At 47.6% G+C, this 14,646-nt stretch overlaps 1 protein-coding gene across 1 annotated transcript in view; it reads left to right on the plus strand.

Annotated features, from left to right (window-relative positions):
* The window catches only part of LOC118496817 (vomeromodulin-like), a 42,660-nt gene extending 30,994 nt beyond the window's left edge, over positions 1-11,666 (plus strand). Inside the window, exon 15 of the mRNA XM_036009723.1 lies at positions 11,414-11,666. Coding sequence (XP_035865616.1) covers positions 11,414-11,437 — 24 coding nt within the window. The 3' untranslated portion in view covers positions 11,438-11,666. The remainder of the gene's footprint in view (positions 1-11,413) is intronic.
* The last annotated feature ends 2,980 nt before the right edge of the window (positions 11,667-14,646 follow it).

Raw genomic sequence — 14,646 nt, forward strand, 5'->3', positions numbered from 1 at the left:
TAAATAAGAAACACATGAGAGGAAGCCCAGCATAGACATTGAAATTTCTAAAACACAAATAAAAAGGGCAGCACACGTCTGAAAACATTTCACTCTCCTCCCAGAGGCACTCTGGGAAAGGAAAGCGGGCCGGGCTCAGGACAGAGCAGCCACGCTGACAAGCCCCCCAGGCCTGCAGTCGTGCTGCACCCACTGCAGACGCCCTGTACGTCTCCAGTCCTCAGGCATCCATCCCTTCACTCCCAAATATTTGCACATTTGCACACTTCCTATACACACCTGATATAAAATGTCACCCAACAGGCAGACACCCTGTCCAAAACAACCCCACGTCCTCTCCTCGGGTCCCCACACTAGTTTGGTCACTCAGTGCTGAGTGCCAACTATGGACACAGTGCTGCACCTTTAGTGAAGGGCTCTCAGTGAGTGGGCGCCTGTGGCCTCACAGACGGCTCTACTCTGCCATTCGACCACCGCTGTACAACTCAGAGATAACAGGCCTGTAAAGGTTGAAATCAGGGAGGGGACAGTAGCTGGCCAGCATGCCCCCTCTGAAAAAGTGCCAGGCACCATGAACATTTCTCAGAGAGACACAGACAAATGTCACAACCATTAGCAGGTACCCATCTTGGAAATCAGCCTGTAGCACGTCACCCTTATCAGCACACTTGAATCACATGTCTTCATGTCCGATGACTTTCCAAGACACACCGGCCTATAAAAGTAGGATGTGGTTTTCCACCTGACAGATCCAGACAACAGCAGGAGGAGAGGCGGCTTCTGAAAACCTGCACCCATCACACCGACTCATCCACACCAGGCAAGGTAAGAGCTCACTGAATCAAATTCATGAAAGAACGGGTCAAATTTTGGAGCTGGAAACAAGCATAGGAGATTCATCAAAGCACAACAGTAGGGTTTGCATTTGGAATCTCTTCAGCCAGGCCCCTTCCCGGCTGAAACGCACGCAGCACTCTGCCTAGCATGGCCGCTGTCACAACTGCCGGCTGTGCCTCTGCTTTTAGAAAATGGGGATTTGTGACTGGGATTCTCAAAGGGTCCCACTGAAGACAGTGTCTACCAATATTGCCACCAACTCAGTCACAGGCACAGAATTGTCTTATTTTTCCTCACAGGATACTTACTTGTCACCTGAGACAGTAAATGCCAATTTCTCACAGATGAGCACAAAATTAGTGAATAATGAGAATGTGACGATTTTTTTTCATAAAGCCTAATTTGTTCGATGTGAAGGATTGTCACCAGCTTCCCATTATGTCCTTCCCGACATTTCTGCAAGAGGGGCTCTTTGGTGACGCTGGTGAATGGCAGGCAGCGTTGTGTGGTCAGCGCCTACCTACCCACAGCAAGAACAAAGGTTGACAAGGCCAATTTTATAAAACTCGTCTGGAGGGAAAAATCCAAACAGAGAAGAACTCCAGAGACTACTTGCTCCACTGAGGGAAAAGGCCCTCAGACACAAGCCTCCATGTCACCCAAAGTGTTAGAGACAGACGGACTTTGAGAGGCACAGGAAGGGAGGACTCTGACAGTCAGGAAAGGAGTGACCTCCACTGAGTCACAGAGTTGAGCTCAGAGTCAGACGGGCTTTCCTGCCCAGGAGTGAAGCCAGCTCTGTGCCTTTGCTGGAAAGGGGAGTAATAGCACTACCGAGGGCCAGGACTTGCTGGGAGGATTGTATAAGACGTTACAGATGTTTGCACCCTGACCAGTACTCAGTAAGTGGATATGCATGGACACACCCAACCAACAGAGGTGGATTTGACACTCACACACTTACACAAGCGCTCCAGTTATGGCTGCTCAACCCCAGCCAAGGGAAAAAGGCTGCATGGCCTGGTTAACACAATCATTCACTTCATACCCAGGGAGCCCACTTTGTGCCAGATACTAGTGCAATAGTGTGAACTGGCTAATGCCCCTTGTCGAACCATGCCAGTGCTTTCCCAAAAAAGAATGATGGTCCTTAGAAAGACAGAGTAGACCTGAGTTGCTTACACAGGGGGATAACTCTGGCCTCTGCACACTGAGCTAAAATGACAAGACAGCCCAATAACCAAAGAGGTGGCAGGTGCCAAGCCCAGGAATGGCTGATTGGGTGGCTTAGTCCTGACCAAACAAAACTACCAGGGGGCTGGACAATGGGCACAGGCAAGCATAACTGCCTGCTCTACACAAGTTTCACCATCTGCTTAATGAGGACACAGGCTCCCCTCAGGGGGTATGCAGGCAGTTTAAAGCAGCTGATATCCGTTAATATTCCACAAAGCAGCTGATATCTGTTAATACCCCACAAAGGAATGGGCCCTTGATAAGCTCACACCAACAAAGAAACTGCTATATATTGCCTGATCTGAAACAGAGAGAGACCTTGACCACCACTTGTAGCTGGATCACTCAACACTGTCCAGTTCCTCAGAGGTGGCTCAGACCACTCCAAGGATGTTTGAGTCAAAAGAGTGGTAAGAGAATGTGGGACCCTTCAGGGAAGGGTGTGGCCTGTACTGAAAGGGGGCTACTAGCCCATACACACCTTTATGCAAAGGTGAAATAGAAGTCAATGGAAGCCCTTCTTGAGACACTGACTGCCATGGGCTGAAACATTGTCCCTTGAATACACTATGCAAACTACAATATCTACCATGTGAATGGCCCCCTCCTACAACAGCTAGGACCTTGCATGTACATCCAGTACAAACATACTGGCAGCCCTCTGGTCCACTGGGAATGTGGTGTCTGACGAAGCCCTCCCTCCTTTGCAGATATCAGCTGCCAAGATGCTGACCCTCTGGGCCCTGGTCATCACACTGGCTGTCCAGGCAGCAGCAGTTGACCCGCTGAGCCTTCCTTCTGGGTTGCCAAATCTTTCTGGAAGAAGACCCATCCAATCCGGACAGTTCCTCAGATATCCCCCAATTGTAGGAAGCTCTTCCTTTAGACAACGCCCACCTGTGACACGCCCTGTGGCTAACCACCCCATGTCCAGCAGCAAACTCAGTGACTGTAAGTAAGACCTGTTCTACCTATACACCTTTAACTTCCACACCTCTCACACGTGCTTCTCATTTCCAAGACTAAAGGCTAGTTATTCCTTCTGAACAAATTGTTCTCAAAAAGGAGGTGGTATCAGAGTCACTTCAAAAGCTTCTTAACAGAAGAGCTGCCTGACCCACTCCCAGACCTCCTGCTGTAGCAGTACCATAGCAGTACTGGTCTTCTCTTTTCATGTTTTATTTATTGATCTTACAGAGACAGAGGAAGGGGGAGAAAGAGAGAGACAGGAACATCGATTTGTTATTCCACATATTTACGCATTCATTGATTGATTCTTGTATGTGCGCTGACCAGGTACTGAACCCTCCACCATGACATATCAGGATGACACCCTAACCAACTGAACTCCCCAGTCAGGGCAGTATTGGTTTTCTAGTAAGATCAAGATGATGCTGAGGCTGCTTGTCATAGTCCACATACTGGGTATAGCACACGTCAAAGCAAGCCTGGAGGAGGAAGCTCTTGGATCCAGCAAATTCTGGTTGCCTGCCTTTTATATGATTATCACCTGGACACTGTACCAGGCAATAGCAGCTTCTCAATGCTGAGCTTCAGAGCTCAGCCCAGACACCCACGGGTGCTTAAAGCACCAACCTGGTTGACCAGGAGCCAGAAAATAAGAAACCCAGGGCCACTCTGAAAAGCCTGGAATAGATTGGTGCTCCCCAATCTCCCTTCTCAGGAGATGTGGAATTCTGTCCCCCCAGAATTTCCCAGAGCAAGAGGGCAAAGGAGTCAGGAATTGTAATACTTCTCAGATGAGTGACTAGGTGAGAGGAATAAGAAGGGAATAGGACTCATCAGCAAGCAAAGACCAGCAAAGAGCCCACATGGCTCCTCTTAATGGCCCTGAAGCTGGGGCCTAGGTCAGCCTTCCAGCATGACAGGACAGGGTGACAGAGGGAAACTTGGCACCTGCCTGCTGACTGCAGTGCCCAGCCTCACAGCTCCCCGCCACTGCACTACCTCAGGAACATGTGCTCCACTCCTCCAACCATCCCCCCTTATTACAGATTACTTCACATATACAGAAAAGCTCAGACAGTTGTGCAGAGGACAGCTGTGTGTCCATCAGGCAGTGCCTGGTGGTGGCGACGGTGAATTTCATTGTCAAACATACAAAAACCGAAAAGGTATACAGAGCAAACACCTTTGTAACCAACATCTACATTAAGAATAAAACCAAGAATAGGGCTGCTGATGGCCCCAAAGCTCCTACTGGACTAGATCTCCTTCCTACCCATCCCCCCGTCCCTCCCGACCAAAGGAAGCTTCCAGCCTGATCATTCCTCCCTTGCCAGTTCTTTATCATTATGTCTTATGGCTACTCATTCTAAAAATCTCCACTCCGTGTTATAAAGTTTCTCAAAAGGTAGCCTGCTTGCATTTGCTCTCATACTCATGCTTGTGATGTGATTAATCCATGAGAAACTTGCGTCCCCTTCACTGTATTACTCTACCTGATGAATCCTCCACGATTTACACATCAACTTTGCTTCTTGCAGTTGTGTGCTACTCTAAGCAATGTTGACCTAAACACTCTTGTGTGGGTCTCCAGGTTTACATATGCAAGACATTGTCTAAGACATACAGGGGATGGAGGTGAGTCCACATCACCCTAACAGGCAAGGGTCCTCCAGACTGAGGAGCCCTGGGCACAGGAAGCAGTGGGCAGGCTCCAAAAGCCAAGGCCCAGCAGCTGGACAGGAGCTGATACCAGCACACTTCCTCCTGCTACTCTACTGGGCCAAGAATCTTGTCCCTCTGCCCAGTTCACTTTCTTGCTAGGCAGCCAAGGCTGTCCACCCTCCAGATGTGACAGCTCTTCTGAGCAGCATGACAGGATAGAACCCTGTGACTTCACAGCTCTGCTACTTGGCTCTTGACCGCCCTTACCTCCCCTCCCCACCATCTTCTGAAGTCCCAGTTCTCCCTGACTTGCTTCTCTCCAGTGTGGAGGCAAACCCATGGTTAGCACCTGCTCCACCCTCACCACAACAGTGTTGCAGGAGGATGAGAGCTCATGCAGGACATCCAGCAGAGGCAGTGTGTCAACATGCAGGACCTCCCAAGGACACACAAGAGCAAAATGAGGCCTGCAGAAGGGAAGGGACTTGCACAGACTCACCCAGATGGACACCAGGAAACCAGAACTGTCAGCTCCACCAACACTCCCCTCACCTACCTCCTCACTCATTTCATCCAGCGCCCAGTGACCCACACTTAGGTCCCATCATACACGCATGGATGGCTGCAGAGACTGGGGCTCAGGAAACAGAATACCCTGCCTCAGGTCACTTGGTCTTCAAGAGGCAGAGCCAGGCCTAGGTTATATTCCTGGCTACTGGGCTCAAAAGCTCAACAGGGTCCTTTCATTCCATGCCCAAGTCACTTCAGAGTAACATACTCTCACCAGGCCAGCCTCAGGAATGTGCTAACAAATGTTAACTCTTCACAGGGACTAGTATATTTCTAGGTGGCCAGGCCATCCTCCAGGTGGGCAGAGCAGGAATTGGATTGGTGTGTCCAGAAGGCAGGATGGACAGTGCCTATGGGCCCTCAACCCTTCAGTGCCGGCTCTCCAGCTGGGAAGGCTCCTCTGGCTGAACCAGCTGGGCAGCTAATGGTAAGAACGTGTCTCTTTACCATTTCAGATCTGAACAGCACCCTGCCCCCGCAGATTGAGGAGATGCTCAAGTGTGCAGAGGTGGATCTGGCCGGTTTGCTTGGGACACTGTTAGAAACAGTGTCCAGCTTGGACTTGCTGTCTCTGTTAGACCTCACTTCCCCCCTCAGTATCCTCGGTGGTGGTGGCCAGGGTGGTCCCCCAGACAAGGGGACCAGCAGCGAGTCCTCAAATCCCCCATTGCCATCACTCTCCAAAGCCACTGATGCTGTTGGTAACCTGATACCCTTGGCCCAAGGGGTCTTGGGAGGCCTACTACCCAATGGTGCAAAGAGGGATCCTGCAAGGAAAGCTGGCTCTTCTCTTCTCTCTAATCTCCCCCTGAGTGGTGTGCTCAACCAAGTCAGTGAACCCCTGAGTGGTGTGCTCAACACTGTGGGCGGGCTCACAGAATCCACCGAGGGCATACTGAACAGTGTGGTGCCAGGTGGTGTCACTGATGCGCTCTCAGGCCTGCTCGGAGGTGTGAACCTGAAGGATCTCCTGCTAGGGTAAGTGCTTCCTTGGCCCTAAGGTATGGCACACGAGAAAGCTTAAGATCGGGGATACTCAAGTTCATCTTCCCATAATGGATCCCATGGACAGAGACAACCACGTTTTCACAAAGCAATATTCCAGCTCTGGGCTAAAACTCTGCCCTTTGTGGGGTAATAAGAGGAAGATTTCCTGAGTTTAAGAACTGAGTGGGTAACAGGACTGGGGGATCCAGGGAATGGATGGGTTGGTAGGTTGTTAACTGACTACTTCAAGGATATTTCTCCTGCAGCTCAGGCTGAGTCCTTGAGCCAGAACTGACCATGGATGCTGTCACTTTGCAGATTAGAGGTTCAAAAAGCAACGGTGGATGACATGATGTCAGCGATGACAGACGATGAGATCCTTGTCCAAGCCCAGACTACTGCCTTCATTGGTGGAAAAGGGTGAGGCTGTCTCCCACTCAGTCAGCTGGGTTGGCCTGGACCAGGCCCCTCATATCCAGTGTTCGAGGGCCAGGCAGAGACAGCACAGAGTAAGGCAGGATGTCTGAGGGTGGGGCAGATTAGGCACCAGGCACAGCAGTCCCCCTCCTCAGCCACAGCAGTCCCCCTCCCCAGCCCACAGGACCAAGGCAGGACAATGACTCCATAAAAGCTCCACCCTCAAAGAGTGTTAGCCAATCAGAAATACACATTTCCTTGTGAAATATGCACATTTATACAGATGGCCAACACAGAGAGAAACAGCTGAGTGCATCTTACACTGATAACACTGGAATTTTCCTGGGAAGTGCACCTTCCAGATAATCTGCACTCTCTAAGGAGAATCAGCCCACTGTTACACACACTGTCCTAGGCAGCTGGCAGAAACAGACATGTTTAATAGCACTCACGAAGCTAACAAAGTAAACATGTGTGTATGCACACGTTCATTCACCCACCTAACAGGTAGTTAATGAACGCTACTCCATACCAGATGCCATGCTGGGCACAGAGGGACGACTAGAAGTGCTCCCTGCCAGTGAGAGTCAACATGTGGGGGAAGAACAGGTTAACATATAAGCCCAGGGCACACAGGAAGACAGGAGAGGGCAGGAGTCCACACTGGGAAGAAGACTTCTTGCACTAACACACACAGCACAGATACCTCTCACTGACCCAGCTCCACCCAGGCACTTCACTGAGGCACTCTCACCTTCCTGAAACCTCTTGACCACCTCATCAGAAAAGTGGCCCTGTCTCAAGATTAGGAAAACAAATCAGACCAGCAAACCTGTTACAAACCTTGCTCACAGTCACACAGCTGAGATATGGTAGGGAAAGCCTTTGAATCCAGGCATTCTGCCTCCAGACCCCATGTCTGTGACCCATACAACTAGCAGTGGCAGGAAGAGCCATTTGTCTTCTCCAGAACATTCAGTGCTAATGAGACCTGGTTCTGATATACAGAGGGTCTTTCTCATGCTGTCACCCACACAACAGACAGCCCGGGTGCTAGGCACAAATGTGAACCTGTGATGGGCATCTAGATACAAGGCAGCCTGGTGCCTCTGGCAAAAGAAGACTTCCTGAAGTTTGGCCAGGAGAGGGATTTGTCAGTGTTTAATGCAATGCCTGCCATGAACCAGGCTCTGAATCCCATGTACAAGGCACTGGCATGCTCATGGGAAGCACCACACTTTCCCCGTCTCCAAAACCTGGAGGCTCACTCCACACCCATGAGGCTCACTCCCAAAACGCCCACCACTTAGGCTGAGCAATACCTTGCAGCCAGGTCTGGTTTCACCTGTGTCTTGTTGTCCACAGCCTAGTAGGACCTGTTATCAGCCTCCTGGGATTTCAAGTGAATGGGGACATGACTCTGAAAATTGGGATTTCCATAAACAGCACCCAATGTGTCAACCTCCAAGTCCAGGACATTGACATCAAGGTCAACAAAGTGTACCTTCAGTTGGTGAAGACGTACGTGAGACCATTTTTCTCCTTTTCTGGGTCAATGGGCCAGTGTGCCGGAAGGTCCCCACTGGTACACAGGGCGATACCCTCATAGATCAGCTCAGTCAACCCAATGGTTTCAATGATCAATCAACAGAGGCCCAGAGAGGGGTCCCTGCTAGGGAGCAGCCTACTATGTTTCAGAACAGCTTTCCTCCACTCAGCCTGCATCCTACCTACTAAGCACACTTCTATTTTGTTCTAGTTTTTTTTGTATAAGCAATGCATTCACCTAGATCAAAACTGAAAAGATACAAAAAGCCATATAGTGAAGTCTCCCATCCACCATGTATACCAGCTGGCTAATTATATTCCCTGGAAGCAACCAATGAATCCAGTCCCTCTTTTTGACTTTTAGAGATATTGCCTTCATAGGCAACTAATATGTGTGTACATCCATGAACACAGAAATGGGTAGAAATTATGTAATATCTACACTCCAATCGTTTCACATTAAAAAATTCCTTGGAATCAGCTGCATCAGTAAATACCTTCTTATGTTATTTCTACCTACTCTTCTTTTATGAAGATGCACTATAATTTATTTAGCCAGTCCCTTAACAAAGAATAGTTGCTTTGTACCCTATGCTGATATGTAAGGTCTCACACAAGTGGGCTCACAGAAGTGCACAGTATCTGAAGGATAAATTCCTCCATGTGGGAACACTGGTCAGATGCCTGGCTTTGGTAATTTTCCCAGGTATCCTTGCATCTTCCTTCATGACTAAAACCGAAGATGAAAGGGCTCAGGTGGTTGCAAAATTTAAGCAGCAGGACATCATGCAGCTGTATCATCAATGGATGGGTTATCACCAATGTTTGGATGAAATCCAAAAATGCAAAATCATGCAACTCTCTGCCTGTATCTTTCCCAGAGTCACAGATACCTTGCCTCTCCCTGTCCCTGTGCCCTTGGATGACATCGTTTCTCAACTGCTGACAGTTAAATTGCAGGAAAACGTAAGTCATAGAAAGGGGAGGGTACCATCAAAAAAATCTCTGTCATTGGGTGGAAGGCAGGAAGAAGCCCTTTCCTCAGATATGGCCTAAGGCTGGTAGAGACATGAACAGGATACTTTGGCCTTCAGGAGTCCAGAGGCTAGGGAATGCAACATCCCCTCTGGCCCCAAAGACCCCAGCAGTAGGATAGGACAGTGCCTCCAGCTGGGGGCAGGGGGAAGGAGAGAATGAATACTGCCACAAGGGAGGCCTAGAAGTAAAGAAGGACAGGAGGACAGGGGAGGAGGAGAAGAGGAGGTGGCCTGCTGCATTTCCTCTGCAAACCTAACTGGTGGTTCATTCACAGGTGAAAGAAGCAAAATCATGTAACATTGATCTCAGTGATTTCACCGAATGCAAAAACTGTGAGTACAGACACCCAACCTCCCAGGGGCTTCCCAAGTCAATGCAGGAGGTGGCCAACCCTCCCTAGGAATCCCATTGGGTGACAGACAGAAGAGGATGCTCACAGAAGAGGGCCTGTGAGCTGCAAGCACCAAACAAACTCCTCAGCACCCTCAGGGAACAGAATGTGGCAGCTTACCTGCTTCTCCAAATTACTGTGACTCACTATCCAGGGCATAACAGGACAAAAGCCCCTTAGGAGTCTTGGTGGTGGTGTCCCAGGCCCAAATGGTCTGCAAAGGGCATGCATGTGTGGAGTCTGAGCAAGGAGCGGTCCCAGTGCCTCACACCAGGGAGGCTGAGAGGCAGAGATTCCCTGCAGTGTCCCAAACACATCCAGAAGACAGAGATAATAGGAATTGGTGGGAGGGTGGCACCAAGACAGCCAAAGCAGGAAATTGGTGACATTTCCCAAGTCCCAGAGTAGAAAAAATAAAGATTCTAGGCAACAAACTTTTTCCTCCTCTTGGAGGTTTTCATTCTTTAAAAACTTAAAAGAGCCCTGGCTGACATGGCTCAGTAGATTGAGTGGCAGCCTGTGAACCAAAGGATTACTGATTCGATTACCAGTCAGGGCACATGCCTGGGTTGTAGGCCAGGTCCCCAGTAGAGGATGGACAAGAGGCAACTACACATTGATGTTTCTGTCCTTCTCTCCCCTCTCTAAAAATAAATAAAACATTTTTTAAAAAACTTAAAAGAATTAGATGTCTACTTAAAATTTTCACCAGGAAAACAGTAAATGGTGAAGGTGGAACTAGGGAAGACATACGAGAGAGTAAAATAATTTAAAATCCCTATCACCCTTAGATGTTCCATTCCTTTCTTTTTTAGAAGATTTTATTTATTCATTTTTAGAGAGGGGAAGGGAGCAAGAAAGAGAGAGAAACATCCATTGAGAGAGAAACATCTATTAGTTGCCTCTCACACACATCCCGATCAGGGACGGAACCCATAACCCAGGCAAGGGTCCCGACTGGAAATGAAACAGGTAACCTTTTGCTCTGTGGGGTGATGCCCAACAAACTGAACCACACAGGTCAGGGGCTACATGTTCCATTCTTAATAAACATGCTTAATGAGTATGGTTTCAGACCAACAACAAAAAATCTATTTCTTTCATGTTGGCTCAAAATCAGAAGTTGTACAGTCCCATTTTCACATAAGCCCCAAAGAGTCCCATATCTGTGGCCAAATGAACTACCAGAGTGGAAAGTGTCATAAAATCAGCCTTTGCCTCAGTGTTGGTTTCCTACCTCCTGCTCTGACACTCCACAGCTCTGAGTGGCCTTGGACACATCGCTTAGCCTAAGTCAGCCTTGAAGCAAGGACTTGAATCAGAGGAATGCCAACTATATTTCAGCTACAAATGACAGAAAGCACAACACGAGCTGGTTTAAAGCAACAGCAACAACAAAATGGTAGTTCCCAAACATCCGGATACGGTGTTCGTTTCAGCAGTGGCTTGATTCTGGGCCCAAAGGACGACACCAGAATCCATCTCTGGGCTCTGCTGCTTCTGGATAGGCTCTATTTGGGCTCCACATGGAGGTCTCCTCACCCACGAGGAGCTTCAACCATCCATTCATTTCTGGAAGAGTTCAACTGACAATCACCCAGATACAACCTCTGGGGCTCCCCTGGCTGATTTGTTCCCTGTCTCCCCCTCAGGGCAGGTGCTGTGGTCAGGGAGACCAGTGTGCTGGCTGGTGCAGCCTGTGCCTGCAGCCACGTTACACATTAGGAGTATAATCAGTTATGTTTTATCTCCCCACAGAGAGACCTTCAGGCAGCAATCTAACACCTGATGCCCAAGAATTGTCGAGAATGAAAGCACTCTGAAAGTTCTCTGAAGAAATATTGAGTCAAGGGCATCCTTGTGATTAAGGAACCAAGTTGAATAGTATTCTGAAAATGTCAACTATCCTTTAAAATTTCACCAATGTTACCTTGAATTAACAAGTGTGAGAAAATCAAGAATAGGGATGTTTGGCATTTTGTAATCATCTCTTTAATAATTATCCTGTTTTCATGCAGAAAATGACTCATGCGTCTTCAATTCCTACAAAATAAGAATTTCTTAGTATGTTCATGATAAGTAAAAGCACTATACTTTCTAGGGACATAAAAATCAATAATGTAAATGATGAGACAGCAAACCCAGGATTAATTTGTCTAGTGTACTAGGGGACAATCATGACAATGATTAAGACTTTTCTTCCCATATTCTGCCCTCCCCTCTCCAAGTGCTATCCTTTGCCCATTGGCCCAACATGAAAATCACCCAGGGGCTAGAATCCAACGTCCCCATCATCACACGTTACACAATGAAAGGCACAGACCAAATGCTAAAACACGTAAGGAACAGAGCAGGTAAGAAGAGCCTGGTGATACCATGAACAGGGCAGCCAACGGTCTAAATCTCAGCTCAGTGACCATAGGTCACGGCAAGTAGCTCTTAGAGGCAAGCCAAGCCAAATGGAACCTGTAAATAAAAAGAACCCCAGAAAAGTTTATAAGAAGGGCGCTAAGAAACACATCCGTGATCTCTATACCAGGAAGAGACCCCTTACCCTGTGTCCAGTGTTTATATAACATATCTGCTCTGGAAACAAAAGAGCTCAGATGTGGACACCAAGACAGACAGGCCGAGCAGGGCCAGAGACTGGGCTTTCATCACAGGGAGGGGCAGCACCCCACAAAATTAATGCCAAATCACATTATTACCTTCAGCTCTTCATGAAACCTTAGGACCTGATTTCTCCCCAGGCCAGTGCCTCCCATGGTCAATCCCATCTTGGTAAACAGCAGCATAATCCTCCCACCTTTCCTAGCCAGACACTTGGGAATTGTTCTTCATTCCTCCCTCTCTCACAAACAGGTTCTGTCCTGTTGATTCTTCAAGAACACCATGCTCCATCTGTCTGTTTCTCTCCATAACCTTCCTAGTCCAAGTCCCCATGACCAATTGAGATTTATTCTAGATATCCAAGATTGGCTCAACATTTGAAATCAATTAATACAAACCATCATATCAATAGGCTAAAGAAGAAAAAGCACATGCTGTAACAATAGATGCTGAGTATCTGACACAATCCAATATCCATTCATGATAAAAACTCTAAGCAAACTAGAAATAGAGGGGAACTTCCTCAACTTGGTAAAGAGCATCTCCAAAAAATGTATAGCTAACATACTTAAGGGTAAGAAATGAGAAGCTTTCTTTCTAAGATTAGGAACAAGGTACAGATGTACCCCACATTACTCCTTTCCAACATTATACTGGAAGTGTAATGGGGTACAAAGCAGGGGTCACCAGAAAATAGGAGAAAAATCCCCACAAACCTTGGCCGGGGGTGGGAGAAGTGAATGATACAGCTTAAGATACTTTGCAGAACAAAAAGGCAAGCTAATAGCTGTGTTACAGCCCCCAGCAAAAGGTGCCTACCAGACTCTGAAAGCATTCAGGGAATGGCCTTCCTGGAAGCCCTTGTGTCATGGGAACTCTTGCCCTGACTAAAGATGGCAGCCAAGAGAATGTAAATGGTACAGGGAGACTGGCAAATGTAGCACGTTGTGGAGGAGCTGGATAGGAGGTCACATAGGAAGTTCTAGATCAGGATTTAAAATAAGGAGGGAAGAGAGAGAAGGGGGCTGGTCTGCCATGCGGTAGTAAGAAAGCAACGAGCAACCATGCCAGTCTGTAGTGAAGAAGGCAGCCATGTGAGAGAGATTCAGCCATGCTGCCTGTAGTGAGGGAGGGGCTGTCTGTTCCTCTGAGGATTCGGCCATGCTGCCTGGGCTAGTAAGAAAGGGGAGTAGCCATGAGGAAGGAGCCGTGAGCCAGGAGGGATTTGGCAGCAGCAGCCAAGAGGAAGAGAATGGCACACTGCCGCTCAAATCGTGCCTGCTCCAGCTGACTCTGAAGCCACCAAGGACTCTGCATTGCAAGACAGTGACCTGCTGCCTCACAGACCTGGACTGTCTGGACTCTTAGAACTCGGAACATATAGAACAGCCACTCTCTTGGGACTTGTGCCTTCCTGGACTTCACCATGATCCAGTGCAGTATGACATACGTTCTCCTCAACTATCACATGGAGGCTAAAGACGTTGTACACCGGATCCTGAAAGGGAGAGCTGCTGTGAGAGCATGGTGACTTTGAAACCCACGAGTGTCCTTTCCAGAGGAGATGGACAACTGTTTGCTCAGCCTGCTTAAGAACAGATAAGAATATGGAGAACTACTGGGCCTGGTTTTGGCTTATAGCGTGTTAGAAAGCAAGGGAAATGGTGGATCTTTTGGGAAAACAAGGCTCTGAGCAGAAGTACTCTTGGCTCCCTCCTCCAAGGTTTCACCCCTGTAAATAAAAACCTGTTTCTTCCAACACCAATTGTTGGGACATGCATCAAGGGGCCACATGCACAGGCCTCACTTTGCTCAGTGACAGAAGCTCTAGCAATAAAACAAACAAAAAAAATAAGTAAAAAGTACACAGATTGAAAAGAAATAAAAATGTCTTTGTTCACAGATGACAAAATTGTCTATGTAGAAAATCTGACAGAACTGACCAAAAAAAAAAAAACCCTCAGACATAATAAGTATAGCAAGATTACAGAGTACAAGGTTAACGTGTAAAAGTCAACTGCTTTCCTATATAGCAGCAATTAATTACTGGAATCTGAAATTATGAACAAATTTACATTAGAATCCCTCAAAATAAAATACTTAGGTATAAATCTAATAAAATATATACAAGATCTATAAGAGAAAAACTACAAAACTCTGATGAAGGAAATCAAAAAACTAAATAAATGGAAAGACAGTCCATGTTCATGGATAGGAAGACTCGATATCGTCAAATGTCAGTTCTTCCCAACCCAACCCAATCCCAACATTATTCCAGCAAGTTATTTTGTGGATAGAGACAAATTGAAATCAAAGTTTATATGGAGACACAAAAGACCCAGAATAGCCAATACATACTGAAGGAGAAGAGCAGACTGACA

The sequence above is a fragment of the Phyllostomus discolor genome, chromosome 9 (genome assembly GCF_004126475.2).
Source record: "Phyllostomus discolor isolate MPI-MPIP mPhyDis1 chromosome 9, mPhyDis1.pri.v3, whole genome shotgun sequence".
Classification (NCBI taxonomy): Eukaryota; Metazoa; Chordata; class Mammalia; order Chiroptera; family Phyllostomidae; genus Phyllostomus; species Phyllostomus discolor.